We start from the raw sequence: 20,979 nt of genomic DNA on the forward strand, positions 1-20,979 counted from the left end.
GATCATGTGGCAATGATGATAAAACACAGAAGGCCATGTATATTGCAGCCAGAGAAAAATCAAGACTAAATTTGGAGTATTGAATGTGTATCATATCTGTAAAATTTAAAAAGTTTAAGTCAAGCTGTAAGCTGCAATATACACATATAGACACACACATACACACGCACAAACACATATCTATCAATAGTCTAACCCAGTTAAAAAAGCAGCTTGCTAAAAAATATTTCAATAGCATAGCAAAGAATAGAAAATGGTGAATACTGACTACATTAAGAAATGAAAATAACAAAATATTGTCCAATTGATTAAAATTAGGATTTTGTAAAACAAAACAAAACACAATCCATAATAATTGCATCACATGTGATTGGCTAGTTTTTTGCTTTCTGTCAACCTGACATAAGCTAGTCATCTAGGAAGAGTAAATAATCAACTTAGAAACTGCTTACGTCAGACTGACCTATAAGGTAAGTCTGGGGGCATCTTCTTGATTAATGATGTAGCAGGGCTCAGGTTCACTGAGCAGTGAGTGCTGCCTCTGGGCAGGCGGGCCTAGCTAGGCTCTATCAGAAAGGAAGCTGAGTAACCATGGGGAGGGAGCAAAGCAGGAAGCAGTGTTCCTCCATGGCCTCTGCTTCAGCTCCTGCCCTCATTTCTCTTCACGAGGAACTACAATTGTCAGCTGAAATAACGCCTTCTTTCTCAGCTTCTTTTTGGTCATGGTATTTGATTACAGCGCAGCAGTGGACACTACAGTTATCTAGAGTATTCAAGTACTTACTCTCAGGATCTGTTAGTGAAGGGGCTCCGGCCAGGGAGCTGAGGCCACTCCTTAAGTGGGGCTTGTCAGACAGTGAGGCCAGACCTCCCACTTGCTTCCTAGGTTCACTTCTCCTAACAGGAAGCAATTGACAGGTAAATGACAATTTCAGACCTTATCACTAGAGTCCTTTAGTCTGTAAACATAAAAAAGCAATGTAAAGAAGTTCTATATGTGTACAATGGCTGGACATGAAAAGAATTTACAGGTTGCAAAGCATAAAGCAAACCTGCCGAGCAAGCTGTGGTTACGGATCCATGATCCCTGAATTAAGTCTGTCAGTGAAGCTCCAGCTCTCTGAATTTACAGCTGCCTGCCCTCTCTCTAAAGTCTGCACTGCAGAAGCCCCCCTCCACTTCCCAGAAACAAGACAGTATGCACTCAACAGACAAGCTTGACCTCTAATGCACCCACTGTCAGGAAGAGCAGAGCCTCTGACCTTGAGGGTGTCAGTCCATGCTTTCCCTCAGCTCACTCCTAACTCCCCAGGCACTGCCATCCAGGCCTACACTGCACACCCTCTTCATCCTGCTGGCAATTCTCCCTGGAGTCCAGAACCAAATAGCACTCCAGGAACTCTTTGCTCCCTTATACTAAGCCCTGGGTATCATTTTCTTACACTAGCACTCACACCCAAACATACACGCATGTATGCACACATCTAGACCCACATTTTGCCTAAGTCCTCATACTCTGTACCCTTTATAACTCACTAGGACTTGCTATTTTAATCCTTCCCCAACATTCCTTCCTGGTCAACTATAACCCTTGTATCTGCCCTATTTCCAGTCCAATAAAACTGTCAGTCAAAGTCACCTCCAACCTCCATATGGCTAACCCCAGCAGGTGACTTTCAGATGCCATTGCAGGTGTTGTCTCCGGCCTTTCCTGCCATGGTTCCTCAGTCTCCTTTATGCTGCCTGCTCACCTCACTGACCTCAAGTGTGCTCAGCCCACTCTTGTGATCTCCCTATCTATTGGCTTCAGTATTCCCTATATACTGATGACTCCCTTGCTCTCTCCAGTGTACATCCTGCCCAACATCTAGATCCTAACACATCACACTCGGGACTCTCAGGCCACACATCTGTGCCATATGACCCAGCTTTTCCCATTTTTTTTTTTTTTTTCCACCTCTGTTTATGGGTTTTAGCCTTCCAAATATTCAAGCGTATACCCTGGAGAGCTGCCCTGGTTATCACCTGGTTCTCTTGTACTCATTTGCAAATCCTTTTGCAATTAGCCTTAAAACATCCCTAAACCACCTATTTCCCATCACCCCATCATTTTGCTCCTGAAGAGTCCTGACAGTCTGCTATCTGGAAACCCTGCATGGACTTGGCTCAACAGCGAGGATCTGTGTAGGCTGGGTCAAGACTTCAGTGCTTCCAATCTTAGCTAGAAGTCACACTCTTGTGATTGACCTCCATCTCCACATCCAATTCACACAACCCTCTCTTCTGTGACCACACTGTCCTTCCTGATGTCCTGAGGGGCTGATGAGACCCTTCATATTTGCTAGTTCCTCTCTTGGGAGTGGTGCAAACCTGATTCCACATGGCTTGCTCACTCCCTGAGCTGTTGGCTCAGGTGTACTCCAAGAGGGCCCCAACGACAGCCTTCTCTGGCCAGCTACTGAAACTGACAAGGCCTCTGCACCACAGTGCTGCCCACCACACCACATCTCCACTGAAGATGAGTCTTACTAACTACTTGACTGCCTCTGAGGGTGAACTCCGAGGCAAGAGTCAGATCTCACTGCTGCACCCTGAAATGAACTGAAACTCGAAACAGCTCCTGTCACATGGTAGGGTCCAGATGCAGGCTCACCTCGTGAAAATGGCTTATACCTGGTGTCTTCAGTATTCCTTGAATTATTTTATGACATACTAGGTATTACTGACACAACATCAGATTTATGGGTTCAATAACTGTAATTAGCAGATTACTAGTTTTAAATAGAAAGTGAAAGCATTTAGGAATTTTGTTCTGAACCCCTGATCAGATAACCTGAAGACGAGTCTACTCACCAACCATAGGTTTTTTCTGGCTTAGGAATGGGGTCGTCAAAGAAAGAATCTCCTTCCACATCGTCTTCATCTGGACAAAGAGCACTTTTGTCTTTGGCATCTACAGTGCTGCAGAAAGATGCCATTCTTGTTTCATGGGCCAGTGAGTGCAGGCCGCTTTTACTCTTGGGCTCTGACAAAGAGACACTCGGCTCACTCTGACTGGTCTCACTGCTAGTCTTCTGAAAAGAGGGAAAGAGAGCTCTTCTCAGTAATAAAGCTTCTAAGATAGTTTAAACAATAGTCAACATAGGGGTGTGTGTGTGTGTGTGTGTGTGTGTGTGTGTGTGTCTGGCCTTTAACAACAGAAACTGTAGTGCAACCCTATGGTTTCCCACTTCATCCTGAGGCTTCCTGACACGGGCATGTTTCAAATGACAAAATGTTAAGGAAATTTGGTTACACTACTTCTTCCCTTCCTTTCTAAATGAAAAGGTCTTTACTATGCCTATCTCACTTAGCAACACTCAATCATAACAGCTTTCCCCTTTCATCCTGTATGTGTGTCACTGTTGTATAAGCTATCTTAACACACTTTCAGCTTGCAACAGGAGAGAATATTAAAGTTAAGAAGACTATGTCACAAAATAAAGCAAGTTGCACTATTCATCAGAAAAGAGAACAGTATTCTACCCAACACCAAATAAAAGCCTTTGAATGCTCAAACTTACAACAAGCAGACCCCAGCTACAGCAATTACCTTAATTCAGGCTTGCTGAGCTATCTACTGACCTGCACCCCATGAAATGCATACAAGCAGGCACATAAATCCTTTTTGTAACTTAATCCAAGGCTAAGAGTTTTATGGAGGAGCACTTCTATTCCCAACCCACTGATGCACAGTCAGATCAGCAAGAACTATTACAGTGTTTGGTTTACCCTGAGAACCACAGCATAGTTTTAGTCTATACCTAGCCATACCTCTTTTGGTCTCAAAACAGTTCAATCTATATCAATAAGAAGAACTGTAACAAACAGTGCAGTAACAGCAGTGGCTGACAATTATGGAGAACTTCAAGTGCTGTAAGTGCTATGCCTCAGTGAATCTTTAAGCTATGCATGTAGGATGTGTTGTCTGTATGGAGTCCAAAAAAGAACACAAAGGCATCTATGTAAGTTGTTAAGACCCAGGGTAGTTAATGGTAAAATGAACAGCAGATTAGCTCATCCATTTCCTCCCTTTTTGAGACAAGGTCTCATGTGGCACAGGTGGCCTTGAACTAGCAGTACAGATGAGGATGACCTTGAACTCTCTCTCCTTGCCTCTTAGGTCCCAAGGGCTGGGATTACAAGAGGTTGCCACTGCATCCAGATGAGGTTAGTTCTTAATACTCAGATTATATCATTAGGTTTAGTTATATAAAATTGCACTTAATGTGGACTGAAAAAGACAATTTCCAAAGGTCTGGCCTTATGTGCTATAGTGTATAATACTGCAATAGAGCCCCGTGATGCTTGAAATAAGGAACCTGGAAAACACCTGCTCTGTGATTAACTCTGCGATTCTATGTAGTGTTTTTAAGACATGAATTTCCTCCAGAATTAAATTTAGGTCAGTATGTATACATTAAGTTACAAACAGGCTGGGTCAGAATTAGCAGCAAGGCAAGAAGCCGGGAGATAGATTAGATCAACACACAGGGCACTACAAAGGTGCTGTTCTGTTTCCCACATGCAGATAGCACAGCATGTCTTAGGATACACACATTTTTAGACTCGAGGCCTTGGTGGGTTTGCCGGAAGCAAGACATACACTACTTAGATGGAACTGTATAGTCTGTGGGCTATTAATAATGATAAACTAATGATCACAATGTCTGGAAAAATAAATTATCCAAGTTATCCTTTTAAACTGTATAGGAAACTTTTAAGAAGGTACTTTAAAATTTCCTTCCACGTTTTTTTCGTTTTCCTGATATTGTGAAAAACAGAAATATAATGTTTATATATATATATATATATATATTCCTATCAGTTTCAATTTTTGATTTGAAAATGTTTTAATAATTGGCTTTTTCAAAGGCACTACAAGTAAATGCCCTCGAGTCTTGGGATAGCTAAGCACATTCACAGAGGCTTTAATGGTGACTGTCTTCTTCCCACCCTGCTGACAAACTCCCAGGGAAGAGGCAGCATGGGACAGACACAGAGCAGCAGCACATGGCAGAGACTCCAGGCCGCGCTCTCCTCCTCCTGGATTCACATCATCAGCTCAGCCCACACAGACTACAGAAGACTACAGAGCATGCTGATCCCTGCTTGTCATGGACATCACCTGTCTGGTTTCAGTGGCATTCATACGGTGATGAAAGGTCCTATTATAGGAAGCCGAGTTTCAGAGACAAGGACATTACGGTATGACAGATACATTTTCAAAATCAAGAGAATTATTTTATTCTACTTTTGCAGTTCTATTAATGAAGGTGAAAACAAAAGTTTCCTAACCCACTAGGGAGCTACTCAGCAGAGGCAGACACAACCAGAATGGTCCATTTGTAAGCGGAAGACCATCACCCAGGCTTGCCTCACACTACAGAAGCCAAGACAGACACCTTTCTTTTTGCTCTGTCCTCAGAGTAGGAAACACCAGGTCCTATTTCTCAAGCTCCAGATTCTATTCTGGTACAGAAGGTGAAGAAAGTCATAGCTGTTTATAATACAACACTTAGCCTTTGCCATTTAATACAAATGAAGCCGGGCGGTGGTAGCGCACGCCTTTAATCCCAGCACTTGGGAGGCAGAGGCAGGCGGATTTCTGAGTTCGAGGCCAGCCTGGACTACAGAGTGAGTTCTAGGACAGCCAGGGCTACACAGAGAAACCCTGTCTCGAAAAACCAAAAACAACCAACCAAACAACCCCCCCCCCCCAAAAAAAACAAATGAAAGGACTTATTGAACAGTACTGCATCAACTATTCCCTTTGAGGGAGCTCAAGATGAACAAACTATATGGCAAATTATGATAAATAAGCTTTTCAAAGTTTTAGTATAGGTTTAACTTTCCAATAAACACAATCAAAAATTCAATCATTACAAAAAAATAGAAAATAAGATCAGAGAAAGGTTTCACAATGAAAAACAAACTCCTTGTCTAGTAGCCAAAAATCAAATTATTGCTATAATATTTTTAAGAACCTAAAAAAGGGCTTAGATGTGGCTCAGTGATAATAGGACTTGCCAGGCCTCAATTATCAGCACTGAAAGAAACAAAGGAAAATATAAGTTGTGTTTCCAAAGTAAAACCTTGATCTGCACTACTCATAAATAGACAAAAGACTTCAGTTTTATAAGCATCTACCTGCTCTACTTCTTTCCTCACACAGGGCTCTATCACCTCTGCCCCTCCTCCTCTGCTCTGCCAAAGGCAGCTTTTGATCCATGACTTATGACATTTACTTCTACTACTTCTAATATTTACCAACAAAGTATTGAAAGAGTATATTGCAACCAAATTGAGTACTATACTTAGAGTTTTATTTGTTCACCTTAATACTGCAGAATTCTAGAAGCCCAGACAAATCTTTAAACCTCTCCATTTCTAGAGAAGCCCGCTTCCCACCAGCAGTCATCTAAGTCATACACACTCTGCTGAACCACAGCCTTTGGGAGCAAGCCCAAGACAGAATGGCTCCTGCACAAGTGCCCTCGACCGTGTCCCCTCAGCCTTCTTGCCCTTTGCAGCGCAGACTCATCTGAGGATAATGCCAAGAGGTCAACTCCAGAAGCTAGGGACCCAGGTCTAGGTAAGTGTGTTTCCCACTCCCTATCTCCCACTCACCCAGCCACAGGGTGAGGAATGAATGAGAGAAAGCCCCGAGGCGACAGCTACAGACAAACAAACCCAGCCTGAGAGACACACAATATGATTGTGTCCAATGTCCAAAATCAGCATAAGTTGAATTTATCTGAAAAAGAGTGACGACCTACATCACGTTACTAAGAATTAAAAAAAAGCAAACGTGCCTCATTATACATTAGTGTGGAAACGGATGAAGGATGCCTTCTCAGACATTTAATGGCATGATACAAAGAACTTCATTCTACACCTGCACAGGCGCTTAGGCACTTGAGACCCTCAAGTTCCACCCGACCCCGCAGGACTGTTACAAAGGAAAGTAGGAAGAGAGGAAGAATGCACTGAGGCTAAATATTAAAAATAGTATTATCTTGCTTTGTTTCTCTAATTAAATGGTAAAGACCCAAAAGGGCAGAGCTTTTGCAAAGTCTGCTATGATGTTTTTGCTGTTGAGTTCTTGAGACAGGGTCTCACTATATAGTCCAGGCTGGCCTAGATCTCAGTACATAAGCCCAGAATGGCTTTGAAGCAGCAATCCTCCTGCCTCTAATTTTCCAGTGTTGGTATATAGGCACACATCACTACATGCAGGTGTTCTAGTTCTTTGTATTTACTATGTTTTAAGAAGCATTCTTTGCTAATTCTTTGAGAATTCCCTGTAATGGTATTTTGAACAGATTTTCTCCCTTTCAACTCCTCCTACCCCCAGCTGAGTGTCCTCTCCCCCACTGCCTGCATGGAGTGCAGCTTCTGTTGTCCAACTAGTCTGGAGAGTGGGGTCTTCTCTACTGATTTCTCAGACAACTGAGACATTATTTGGAGAAATAAAATGGTAATAAAAGAAATAACCACACTTGGGAGGCAGAGGCAAGCGGATTTCTGAATTCGAGGCCAGCCTGGTCTACAGAGTGAGTTTCAGGACAGCCAGGGCTACACAGAGAAACCCTGTCTCGAAACAAAACAAAACAAAACAAAACAAACAAAAAGAAATAACCATCAGCACTACCTTGAAAACCTGAGCAGACAGCTCTGCATCTCACCCTTCACAGGCAGGGAGATGCCTCAGCAGGCAAAGGCCCTGCCCCTAAGCCTGGCATTCTGAGCTCCAACCCCAGGCCCACATGATGAAAGGAAAGAGCCCACTCTCCAGTTTCCTCTGCCCTCCACATGTGTACTATGGTATATGTTCAACTACACAAACACAAATCATTAAAGTAAACTCATTAAACAATTACTTCCCATTTAACTCTGTTCTGAATCTATCCATTCTATTGTTTAACAACAAAATGAAGAAACCTTACTGAAACTGTTTAAAAAAGCCTTACACACCAGTTATATTTACACACACATATTAAACAACTGCTTTTGGATTTGAGACAATCTCAGTACTGTAACCCTGGCCAGCCTCGGACTTGCAGAGATCATCTGCTTCTGTCTCCAGAGTGCTAGGATTACAGATGCACAAGGCTACACTGAGATAGCTTATGAATAATTTAAAAATGCATTCAGACAATTAGCATGAGCTTGGGCTTCTCAACAGTTGTCCATAAGCAGAGCTCTCAGAGTGCCAGAGCTCAATGGAAAGCAATACCCCGGGCTTCCTTGGTTTTGCTCAAGGACCCTGAATTCTACACACAGCAAGCACACTTTGTGTCTGTCTATCACATGGATGAGGCTCTGACAACCGGAGGAAATGCCACTCACTTGCCAATGCAGCGGCTCCCACTAGCATTCTGGTGGGCATATCCCCAACCATTACATGCCACTAGGCATCTTGATTAGTCGTTAACAATGTTCTAGAAACTGAAAAGTTACTGCATGCAGAGGGCAAAGCAAAAAGGGAAAGGAAGAAAGAGCAGAGGGCTTAGCTATCTAAGGCTAGAAAGAGGCAGCACAGATCCACACTGGCTACAAAAGCAGTTCAGAAAAGTACAAGGCCAGAGAAGAAAAGGGTGAAAGGACTTCCAAGTGACTGAGGAGATAGTCTTGATTCAAGAAGCACAATATGGGGCTGGAGAGATGGCTCAGCGGATAAAAGCACTGACTGTTCTTCCAAAGGTCCTGAGTTCAAATCCCAGAAACCACATGGTGGCTCACAACCATCTGTAGTGAGATCTGATGCCCTCTTTTGGTGTGTCTGAAGTAAGCTACAGTGTACTTACACATAATAATAAATAAATCTTTAAAAAAAAAAAGCAGCATACTATGAAACACAAGGAGCTAGACTTACAGTCCCCACTATGAAACATGGGCCCAAAAGGTTCTAAATTCCCCTCAAGTCAGAGAGCATATGAAGGTTCAAGTCACCACAGCTCTGTCACATTACAGTGAAAACCATGTCTCTTAGTATACACTGGTTTTATGTACTGATTCATTCAAAATGTTTAAAAATTAAAGTCTTAAGGCTCTAGTAAAGTTATAAAATCTCAATTCTATGAAATATGCATCTAACTTAAAAATTTTAAACAATGCAATGAATCTCAAACTACAGGTTAATATCCTTACATAATCTCAAGGCTGTCTGGCCTCTCCAGTTAGACTGTGAATTCAAACAAAGCCACTTTCACTATGCAGATGTTACAACAGTACTTACTGGACAATAGAACATCTTTTTATCAAATAATGTATAAACAGTGACTGCAAAGAGAATTTGCCTTTAAAAATCACTACAGCTAAAGCCAGTTAATAGGCAAATCTTAGTTGTCTTTTTTTTTTTTTTTTAAAGTCTTTATTTGAGATGCTTTATTTATTTATTTACTTATTTATTTTTAGTTTTTCGAGACAGGGTTTCTCTGTATAGCCCTGGCTGTCCTGGAACTCACTTTGTAGACCAGGCTGGCCTTGAACTCAGAAATCCGCCTGCCTCTACCTCCCGAGTGCTGGGATTAAAGGCGTGCGCCACCACGCCCGGCTCTGAGATGTTTCAAACTTAGGAATATGTCTATGCATCAAACTCTACACAGAACTGAGGATCCTGGAGAATTGAAAATTAAATCACTGTGACTAATTCTAATTACTGTTATGTTTTCTTACCAGACTGACAAGTTATTTTTGTTTTATGCCAGTATGCCTTCCCACACTCTTCTACGTCTTGTCTTTTCCTTACTGAGGTCTGCGCTCAGTGCTTGCTAGTCTAGTGCTCTGCCATTCGACTATACCCCCCAGCCTACTTAATTACTTTGTAGTTTTAGATGGAATCTCACTACATTGCCCAGCTTGGCCTTCAACTGGCAGTCCTCCTTTACCCTCTCAAGTAGCTCAGATGGCAGGCCTGTGCCTCAGCTCTGGCTCTCATGGGCTGATAGCAGATGGCAGGCATGTGTAAGAAGAAAGCTTAGAACCCAGGCCAGCAGGAGGCCCCGTGTCTGGGCCTGTCTCAGCACAGGCTGCTTTGCTCTTCTGCCCTCATGCATGTTACCTTGTCACCAGACTTCTGACCGCTTGTCTTCTTCTTACCTTGTCCTTTATACCTTGGTATCTGAGCATGAGAATAAAATGACATTTTACCATAAAATGTAAATCTTTAAAAATAAACTAACTCATTACCAAACTAATAAAGACTGCTATTAGACGATATCTGTAGTTGGACAATTGAACATACTCCTCTCCACAGCTTCCTTTCATAACTCCCAGAGTGTCCGCCCGTTGTAACCAGCTTCCAGCAGGTTTCTGGGCAGCAACTGGCACTGACTACTGCCCCCAGCTTCTGAGGAGGGGCCTGGCTTCTTTCACACTGCCCTTTGTACCACTCTCCACTGGCCTGGAGACCCTAAGCAGCTGCTGGGGCTCAGCACACTTTAAGTGCCCTTCCCCAGGAGCACACAGCTGGTTCCCATCAGCCAGTCGAAATCCAATCCTGGGCTACAACTTTCCAGTGTCCCTCACACTTACACTTTCACTCTGTGGACTCACAAGGCTGATGAGGAATCATCGAGAGGCAAGGAGAAGTGGAGAGCTAGAATCTCAACTCTTCAGGTATGTAACGGAACTGTACTGCAAGTGACAAAGCAAGGATGTATTTTAAACAGACCCCAGTCCCGGCCAGCTGTCACGATCTTGGATGTTTCTTAAAGGGCCATTCTAACCCCAGCTCACACCAGAGGGGACCTCACTGAGAGAGGAAATGAAAGGTGGCAGAGGTGTGGCAGCCCTCCTCCCAGGAGAGACACAGGCCTGTATACTAGCCTAGGAGACTGATGCTTTTCTGTAAGAACTTACAGCGACATTTCTAAAACACTCAGTATCATAACTAACTCTTAGATATTAAAAAATGTACAGAGAATAAAACATGTCATAACATTTTTTTCTTGAAGATATACTTTACATGGGATTGTCAGTTACCCTTATAAAAAATAATTTACTAAAAAGTAGATTTCCAAGCAGGTCAATACTTCAAGCACTTATACTTAGCAGTTAAAGGAAAACGTACTCAGGACCTAGTCTGTCAATCATAATCATCAAGAGAGAAATATCTTCAAATAATCCTTATCGGAAAAGGCCTGGATATCTCAGAGACCACACAAATATGATTTTTTTTTTGGCTTTCAAAGCTTAAAAAGGGAACCAACTGTCAAGGAAGAAGCCATAAGTACGCCCAGTGTGCTGTCCAAGGCACTCAGCAATGAAGTACTTGGCAAAATATGCACAAGCTCGGAAGGCCACTGATTTAAGACACCAGTTTTATCTATACAACCCTGTCCCACCCTGAACCCACATGAGAAGCATTGTGCTGGGATGGACTGCACACCATCTTTCTACTCTGATGGGAAAGTCACAGAGTTCAATGTTGAGTGAACTTCAATGAACTGAGCAGCTATGCCTACCCACCCTCCTAAAAACCCTGATAAGTTGAAATCCCAATCAATCCCTATGGTAAGAAGAGTATTAAGTAGGGCCTTTGGGGAATGATTAATCAAGAGTGTGGAGTACCTGTGTATGGGATTAAAGATTTCATTGAGCTCTTCTTCCCTACATAAGGATATATAGAAGGAACTGGGACTACACCAGACATCAAATCTGCCAGTGCCTCAATCTGTGAGAAATCAATGTCTGCTGTTCATAAGTGATGCACTCTCTGCCACTTATGACAGCAGCCTGGGTGGACTAAGATATGACCCAAACCCAGTACTTCACAGGACCAACTAGAACCAGTCAGGATGTATTCTACCAGCCTTGGGAGACCATCACTTCAAATGCTCTATTATTAAATACATCTTTGAGCTGTAAAGATAGCTCAGCGGTTAAGAGCACTGACTGCTCTTCCAGAGATCCTGAGTTCAATTCCTAGCAACCACATGGTGGCTCACAACCATCTGTAATGGGATCTGATGCTCTCTTCCGGTGTGTCTGAAGACAGTTACAGTATATTTACATATATAAAATAAAATAGTTAAAATTAAAAAAAAGTTTAAATAAAAACAAAAAATACATCCTTGATCTTAAATTCCAGTGTTCAAAATGTTTTCTCGTTCATCTAGTATTCCTGAAATCAGGTCTTATCTATTAACAGAGAGCATGCACAGGCACGCGTGTGTGTACACACACACACACACACACACACACACCCCAACCATAGTATACTTTCCTCTAAATTTCAAAAATAGTTCATAAATATTTAAATACTACCACTATTCCAAATCTGGTCATCCATCTAAAAAGTCTAGAAAACTCAACTACAACATTTTATATTCTGGAACTTCACTGTCACCAGTAGTTTATGCAAGGCTTCTTATTAGTGCAATACAAAAATATTTCCAAGTATCAGTGTCTTCTGAGTTACAAAATTCAAATATTACCAATAAACAAAAGAAGCAACTTTTTAAAAACTTATGTAATCAAAAGGGGGAAAGTACCTTGGAGACACTTTAAGAAGGCTTGTTACAAAGGGAATTTACAGGCAACAGGTCAGAAGAGGGAGCAGGGCACCTGGGTGCCTGCCCAGCGCCCACATCTCTGTCCAGCCATACACTCACCTTACTTGGGGTAGAGTTTGCACTTGATTTTCCTTCGGGTGACTTTGATGGAGGATGTCCATCAGATAGATCCAGTGCACCCTAAAAAAATCAAAATTTAAACTGAAACACACTGAAACTAAAACATGACTATGTCAATAGTACTTCAAAAGAAATTTAGCATTTAAGCACATTATATTGATATTTCTTCATAAATCCCTTTTCTAGACTTTCCTCTAATTTGAATACACATACTTAACTGTCAGATTTGAATTACCTGCAAAGTATTTCCCGTAGCCACCTTGAAGTGGGCACCCGACCTACACTGTGGGTGCCCAGTCCAACTTTCCATCACAGCTTCTTGGATGGCAAGGTTTATGGAAACATTACAAATTACAAAAGCTCAAAATTCTGAACTGCTTCTGCTCCTAAGATTCCAGAAGCAGGGTCCTAGCTGCATTCAATCTACACTTTCCATCCCATGCTAGAGTCGCTCCAGTTTTTAAAAAGACAATGAATGTAGAGCAGAATCTTAAACCATTCAGCATGAGTGAAGAGACTGAAGAGAAGCCACTGGCAGGAATGGATGCTTCTAGAAGAGATGAAGATATAATTGCCAAAGATGCCAGGAAAGAGGGAACTCAATCACTGGGAAACTCAACAAACATGCAGTGTCTTTAATCATCCACAGCTGGGACTGAAGCCAGCAACCCAATGCTTAAATTAAGTTAGCTTTTAAAATGCAGTTGTAGGGGCTGTCTAGATGGCTCAGTGGGTAAAGGCACTTCCTGTCAAGCCTGACAATTTGCTCCCAGGGACCCATATGGTGGAAGAAGAGAACCAACTTCCACAAATTGTCTCCTGAACACATACAGATACTAATAATTAAAATACAAACTCTGAAAAAGCAATTTTGGTGAAAGGCAACAAAACTGAGACTGACGTGTTGATCTTCATATAGAAGGTTTTCCTATGCACAATCTAAGTTTAGTATTATCATATGGCCAGCTTTCTTATCCATAATTTAAGTTTAGGATCACAAAAACCTATCAGCAGTTTTGTATTTGTTATGACAGGATTCCTTTCAAAGCAACAAAGTTAAACAGCAGTGAATTATGGAAATGGAAACAAGGAAGACACTAGACCCTGCGAGGGCCTCTGTACAAATGCCCCCAATAACTCCCACCCAAAACCCACTAATGAATTCTACGAAGACAAAAAAAAACTTAACGAAAAGAGATAATCCCCCAATTTCATAGTGTTGCAATTTGGAGAGCAAAGCATTTCCTTTTGAAGATACAAATGTCTGTCTGGTCCGCTGAAAGAATTTTAGTTTATAATGTCATGGTGGACTGAGTTAAGCATTGAACAGTTGCTTCACACCTTTCTCTATAACCTTAGATGATCATTTAAACATTAAACTCCTTATACAAGTTATCTTCTTGATTAGATGAGCTCTTTCAAGACACAGGACTTTCTTAAATCCTGCTCTTTTATTACCCAGAGAATCTATTTACTGTGACTTAAATGCAATTGGTATTCAGACAAGCTTTTGCGATTTTCAGATTCTGACTGATCTCTAAATGGAATCCACAAGTACTTTATGACCCTCCTGTTTCTCAGCTAAATGTTTCTCTGACTGAAAGCACATCCAGTCACAGTGGAGCAGCCTCTAAGGAGTTGAATATGCAAAATAGTATGTTTAGGTAAAGCTAATGTGTGCAACTGGAAGTCAGATCATCAATCCTATGAGCAAGATTCCATAAAAGAAAGATGACGGGCAAGAAAAGTAACTGCTAACGAGAAAGTATACATTTGTGCAAGGCTATTTTAATAGTACACACTTGTAATCTGAACACTAAGGTGGCACAGGAAGATTCAAGGCCTACTTAGACTACATAACAAAACTATATAGAAGAAAATCTAACAAAAGAAAAAAAGTTGGAGTTTAAAAACATTTTAAAAATAAGTAATGTCAACATCTCAGTTTTAAAAAAATCCATTAGATGGGCTAGAGAGACGGCTTAGAGGTTGAGAGTACTGGCTGTTCTTGCAGAAAACCTGGGTTCAAATCCCAGCACCTACATGGCTGTTTACAACTGTAACAACAGGTTCCAGGAGACCTGATACTCTCTTCTGGTCTCTGTGGCCACTGTCCACAATGGTGCATATACACATGCAGGTGAAATACTCATACCTATGACAAAAAGTTTTTAAAAAAATCTTTATGTCTAAAACTTATGTGTAATGCAGCCTTTCACAATGAACTAGTAACAAGACCATCCATCAGGGACGCTCTCTATGCCGAGGGCTGGTCTGACTCTCGTTGTCATTTTATAACTGAGGTGATGGAGGTAAAGTGCACATGGTCAAGGCAGCGGCTGGTCCCTGAGGAGTTTATGATTTACTCCAGCCTGGTTCCTGAACGCTGAGGACCAACAGTCAAAGCAGGTACACAAGCACAGCTACAGACTTTAACTTTCATTAAACTATTTATATACCATCACAGTCCATTTTATTTTGTTTTAAGGGGCAGCTTCTAGTGCTGGGTGATGATGGCACACACCTTTAGTCCCAGTACTTGGGAGACTTAGGCAGGCAGATCTCTGAGTTCGAGGCCAGCCTAGGCTACAGAGCAAGTTCCAGGACAGCCAAGGCTACACAGAGAAACCGTCCTGAACAACAATAACAAAAACAAAATGAAACAGAAAGAGTGGCCTGAACAAAACAACAACAACAACAACACGAGCGGTTCTTTTCACGCAAGCCTCAAGTCATTAAGCACGTACTCATGTCCATGACTTAAGTACACAATTACCAAAGCAAAGTATAGAAAGCAGTAGCACAGGATACTTACTTCCACACTGGTGGGTCCTTTCTCTTTCTGTTGACAGCGTCTAATCACTTCTAATAATAAGGGTCCACCCACAGTACCTTCTGCTTCAATGATGCCTAAATCCCGGGCCAAGTTCTCTCGACCTTCAAGACCTTGAATCTAGAAAAGAAGTAAGATTTAGGTGCACAAAATACAGCAAGAACAGCTAGGTACCAAAGGGAGTATTTTGGGAATGTAAAGCCATCTTTAAATGTAAAGAGTCTGTTTAAAGTGAATGAACTTTGCAAGTTTTGTATAGAACAGCTACAGTTTAGGATTTCTACTGTGACAGCTGCAACATAGTCTAACATCTTAGTAGGATCAACTCTACAGTAACATGCATTTCTCAGCAGCTTCAAGTGACATGAAGCAGCTCAGATGGCTTTTTAGAAAGACAATCTAGCAAACACAAAAAAATAACCTAATGTGAACAACTTCATTTTCACTTAGTATTCACTCCGTAGAGAAGTCACAGGTTAGGTGTGAAATCCTGTGTTTTCCTTACTGTGCTAGTTTCAGGATGGAAAACAGCCAAGGTGAAGTCAAGATTAAAAAACTGAAGAAATTCTGCGACGAGACTAGCCACTAAACGACCTGTAAAAACCAAGGGGAAAAAAGACATGGTGAACAGAGCCAAGGACTCTCAATTTTCCTTGTGAACTGAAGCATTCTATAGGGAAAATGAGGTTTCTAAGTTTTTTAAATCACATATTTCCTCTGTGACTAATTCATTTAAGCATGAAAATCCCCATGTTTCTATTTTTGCATAAGGATCATTAACCTGCAACTTCAAGACCATGTAGTGTTTGATAAATGGATTTTAGTGTTTCCCTTTCTATTCTAAGTCTGCTTTAGCCAACAACTTCCCACTATCCGAAATGCTTAATATGGCATAGTGGTGTGCTACTGGGTCAAGTCTGCATCAGGCACGAAGACCCCTGAGGACTAGAGGCCAGCATGAGTCAGAGTGAGACTATTCTCCCCACAACTATGGACAAAAGTGTAAAGCTCAGAGGAAGATAAAGTAAACACAGTAACATCTTACCATCTTTTGTATTTAAAAACTTTTTCAAGCTCTCATTGACCAATGGAGTTTTGTTCTGTTGAAAATAAAAGAAATATTTTAAGTGCTATATGTTTACTGTAAAATAACTAAAAAGTGCACGTTAAAGTTCTCTTTTTCCCATAGCCCAAGTTTATGGTTGGTAGGTGAGAAAACAAACATCCTCCAGAGCAGAGTGTCACCAGTCATGCTTATGTTGGCAAAGATATACAGAACACATACGCTGCTCTTCATGAAATCATGGCTTTACCATCCACCTCACATCTATTTACTTGGCATAGGACTTACTTTGTGCTATTTAGTAACTTTTCAGGTTAATGACCCCAATCTGTATATGAAGACATTTACTTCAACCTTTAAAGCGCCTTTTACACTGCTGGGGATTGGACTCAAGACCTTGCACGTGACAGGCAGGCACCTATACTTGTCTATACCCCAAGCCCTTCAACATGCTATAATTGCACTGCTTTTTACAAACATGTGTGGCATTAAATTTACTTTAACTTTATATTTCAAGTACATACAATTTGAAATTTATCATCTTAGATAGCTACCATCTGCAATTCCAAATTAATCAGTGGTTTATGGGATGACTTTCTGTGGCCATAGCTCAACTTATTCTTTTGGCTTACAGTCTGAACAGACGTAGTAAAATATACTTCTTGCAAACTGAATCTGTGTTAACTGTTGACAGTGAGGATAATGTAGGTAACAACACATGATGGGCTTCTTTAATCAGCATCACATTTTGTGGATGGAAATACAAAATGCATGGGTACTGTGGGAAACAGTTGGAAGGTTTGTTTTTAGGTTTTAGGTTAATATCTCCAGCAGGGAGCCAGTCATTCCACTCTCAAATATTTTCTAAAGATAAATCCCAGATCCCAGCAAAGATCTGGACATGACCATTCACAGCAGCATTATCCACAAGTGAAAAACAGGGACAACCCAAATGTGGTATCAAAACGTAGATGGCTAAGTAAATTAAGACTATCCACTCAGTGACTAATGCAATAATCCACCATTCCTGAAATCAGGACTAAGTGGAATAATAAGAGACACTCCAGCATTATGCTGATTGTCAGATATAAGTGCATGTTACACACTCCCATTTGCATGGCTTTGAAAGTAACTGAGATGCTGGGGAAGGGTGGGGAAGGCAAACTCAAAGGGTTGTGCCTACATTTTCTTTCTTGGTTGTGTTCCTCACATCTCATAAATAGTAAAGTTTATCAAATCTGACATTTTAAGGTATGCATTTACAGAAACAATTATACCTCAAGTTAAAGGGGGAGAAAAAAAAATCACAGAAGTACATGGTGTAGAGAATCTAGGACGCTGAGTTAACTGAACTAGTCAGAGAACAGAAGGACAGAATCAGGCATGTGCTACAAATGGCCAACCCAGGGCAGCTGAAGACCTGAGACATATGATGAGGGCACCCATGACAGATGGAGAGTAACAAGTGTCACTCTGGAAAAGCTGTAACTAAGCCAAGAAGACACTGCCAGGAGATGATAGAGCGAGGGCAGAGAAGGCCTGGAAAACTCAGGGTCATCAGTCTGTTGCGCAGCCTAACCTAACACAAAGGTCTAAAGCTCAGAGGGGGCTGTGCACCACACACACACACACACACACACACACACACACGTCAAAGTTACTGGTGGTGTTAAGGTCACCTCGGGGAAGCTGCAGACCAAGTACTGGAACAGGACACAGACAACTGAAGTGTGGCACGTAGGGATGAGATCTTAAAGAAACCAAGGACTAGGCAAAAGGAAAACACTTAGAAAAAGGTTCTCAAGGTCAAAACATTTCCAAAAACGAAAGAGGGGTCACTGTTAGATGGTGCAACAGCCAGGTGAGCTGGGTGACAGCTGAAGCATACTCAAGTGAAGGAACCTTCTAGAATGTAACGAGAGAGGTTTCAGGTATAGCAGTACTGTGTTTAAATGTTTAATGGAGCAAGGGATATGTGATAATAAAAAACATCATGAGATATACAGTCTAAACTTTGCCTGTTAAAGCAGGAGAAAAATCAAGAGTAATAGTTTATTTTAAGAGCAATTAAACATTTTTATGCTCAAAGGAGGCAGCAGCAAAGAAATCAAAGATATTGTGATTAACTAAGGAGATGAGAATCCATGGCAGACAGAAGCAGACAAATTATATTGGCAAGGCAGAGCCTCTTCTCTTAAAGCAGGAGCACAGCTCTACAGACACAGGTAACCTTCCTGAACTGACAGATTGGGATAGCTGCAACAGGGCACACATTAGGACCCAGGAGCTGCTCTTGTTCCTGTGAGTGAAGATCTGGTAAGAAAGCTAAAGGGGACCAGACGGGGAGCACCCCAGACCCTGCTCAGTTACGACCCACCGCTATGGACTCACACATTCACCTGGCTAAGTGACTTTTCTTTGGCAATGCTTATGCAGAAACAGGAGAAGAAAATAACTTGCTGGATCAAATGATCATTACTGTTTAACTAGAAAGCAAAGAAACATGGGATTCCAAGAGGTGGACAATGGGACCTAGCCTAGCCAAGAACCAACAGTAAGGATGAAGAGGAGAAAGTTAAGAGCAGGTAGGTTATACAGGGCCACAGACGTGGAAGGATGGAGGCAGATCTGTCACACAGTAAGACTTTGCTTATCCTGTGATTCTTACTGACAAGGAGTTTTACATTTACTCAGGATGGTTGCTGGGGCCTAGGGTAGGCAGAAAAGCCAAGTTATTAAACATTCAGGTCTCACTAGATTTCTTTGGGGGGGGGAGGGGGATAAGAGCGGAGATGTTTTTAAAGTAATGGTCAGATTTTTTAACCAACCAATCAGAATTTGGGAAAAGGTTCCACAGTGCATTCCTTCCTGTCAAGACATTCGAAGTGACATTCCCGCGACTCCTGCACCTGAGCTTTAGCCGAAATGCCTGGGCTACTTTAAGGCCACTGTAAACGTGCAAAATGATTTAGAAAAATGAGTTTTAGAAAGCAGCCCAAACCTTAGCCGTTCAGAACCATCCCCGGTTAGTCACTGAATATTTCAGGATGGCGTTTCATTTATTAGAAAGCGGGCGTTAAGGGGGACGGCCTTAACAAGGTCTGGGGGTCTCCTACCTCTACTTTTTCTTGTTCTTCTAGTGCCAAAAACACAGCCGCTCTGAGTTCAGCCTTCAAAAGAAAAACCCACAAGATTCTAAGTCAGTTTCGCGACCTGAAAGAGCGGGGGCAGACACGAGGGCGCCGGCCGGCCGCGCGTGCAGCGGGCGACGGAAGGCCACGGGCCTGGGCGCTCCACACCGGGCCCACGAACTCGGGCCAAGGCCCCACGGCCGCGTGGCCGCCCCGTGCCGGCGTCCCGCGCCCCGCGCCCCGCCAAGCCCCGAGCCCCGGCGGCCGCCCCGCCGCACCTTGATGCGGTTCAGCACGCCGCTGTTCTCCAGCGTCTGCACCAGCAGGTCGCGCAGCTCCGTGTCTTCCTCGGCCACCACCGCGGCGGTAGTCGCCGCCATCTTGCTTCTCCAAGACAACCACCCAAGCCGAGCTAACGGCCAACGGCCGCCGCGGAAGCCACCCGGCGCGCGAGCGCGCAGTCGCAGCCCCGCCCCTCGCGCCGGGGAGAGGACCTACGGGGTGGGGCCTCCAGGCGGGTGTTTGGGTTTCATGACGCGAGGGGCGGGGCCTCCGCGTGCCGTTTATGGGCGGAGCCATGGGCACGGGGCGGGGTCAGGCTCTGGTGACGCGCTCTGTGGCATATTAACAGAATTATATTAGACATCTCACTAAATTGCACTTAATTTCCCCATCCCTGTGCGAGAGAAGAGTCCACGTTGGCCGAACTTACTGGCTCGACCCGCTTCGATGGCGGTGTCAGGGGAGAGGCTCTGGGAGGGAGGGGCAAGAGGAACTGCGGGGCGGAGACTCCAAGTGGGCGGAGTAAACTGTGGGGCGGGGCCTTCCAAGGGGTTGTTTCCTAGCGTGAGCAGCAAGTAGGCGTTCTGTTCTTGCCTCTGTGCGCGGTATTCACGCTCAGCTTAAGTCCCTTTTGCTGGGCGGCGGGGTCTCCAGTCTCTGGTAACTTGCTCTTGTTCTTTTGAAAGAGCAATCGGCCAGGAGGGGAAATTCCAGGCTGCCGCCATACATGGGAAGCTTCAACCGTGTTGGCTTGGAACTTCACAAAGATTCCGGTACCGGTCTGTAAAAGGGTTGTGGACTCATTTCCAACCACGCAAGTGGCCTGTGCAGTATGAATGCAGTTTCACATAAGAATGAAGTTAAACGCTTTCTGTGCTGCTTTTCAGTTTATGAGAGAAACTAGAAGAGTGATTTTTTTTTGTTTGTTTTCCTACATCTTCCGAGAAAGGAACCATTGAGAGGTTAAATTTTAAGACTGGCCTTCAGGAG

The 20,979-nt window shown here is 42.8% G+C and overlaps 1 protein-coding gene across 3 annotated transcripts in view; it reads right to left on the reverse strand.

Moving 5' to 3' along the window:
* Fgfr1op (FGFR1 oncogene partner) overlaps positions 1 to 20,160 on the reverse strand; it is a 31,025-nt gene extending 10,865 nt beyond the window's left edge. Inside the window, exons 1-9 of one of the 3 annotated variants that reach the window (XM_021221350.2) lie at positions 19,986 to 20,160; positions 19,693 to 19,746; positions 16,559 to 16,613; positions 16,019 to 16,107; positions 15,496 to 15,633; positions 12,660 to 12,740; positions 10,106 to 10,165; positions 2,854 to 3,074; positions 785 to 897 (exon numbers count right to left, since the gene is read on the reverse strand). In XM_021221350.2, coding sequence (XP_021077009.1) covers positions 785 to 897; positions 2,854 to 3,074; positions 10,106 to 10,165; positions 12,660 to 12,740; positions 15,496 to 15,633; positions 16,019 to 16,107; positions 16,559 to 16,613; positions 19,693 to 19,746; positions 19,986 to 20,087 — 913 coding nt within the window. In that variant the 5' untranslated portion in view covers positions 20,088 to 20,160. The remainder of the gene's footprint in view (positions 1 to 784; positions 898 to 2,853; positions 3,075 to 10,105; positions 10,166 to 12,659; positions 12,741 to 15,495; positions 15,634 to 16,018; positions 16,108 to 16,558; positions 16,614 to 19,692; positions 19,747 to 19,985) is intronic. The other 2 variants (XM_029533120.1, XM_029533119.1) reach the window with 2 other exon arrangements.
* Between the last annotated feature and the right edge of the window lie 819 nt (positions 20,161 to 20,979).

Source organism: Mus pahari, chromosome 21 (assembly GCF_900095145.1).
Source record: "Mus pahari chromosome 21, PAHARI_EIJ_v1.1, whole genome shotgun sequence".
Taxonomy (NCBI): Eukaryota; Metazoa; Chordata; class Mammalia; order Rodentia; family Muridae; genus Mus; species Mus pahari.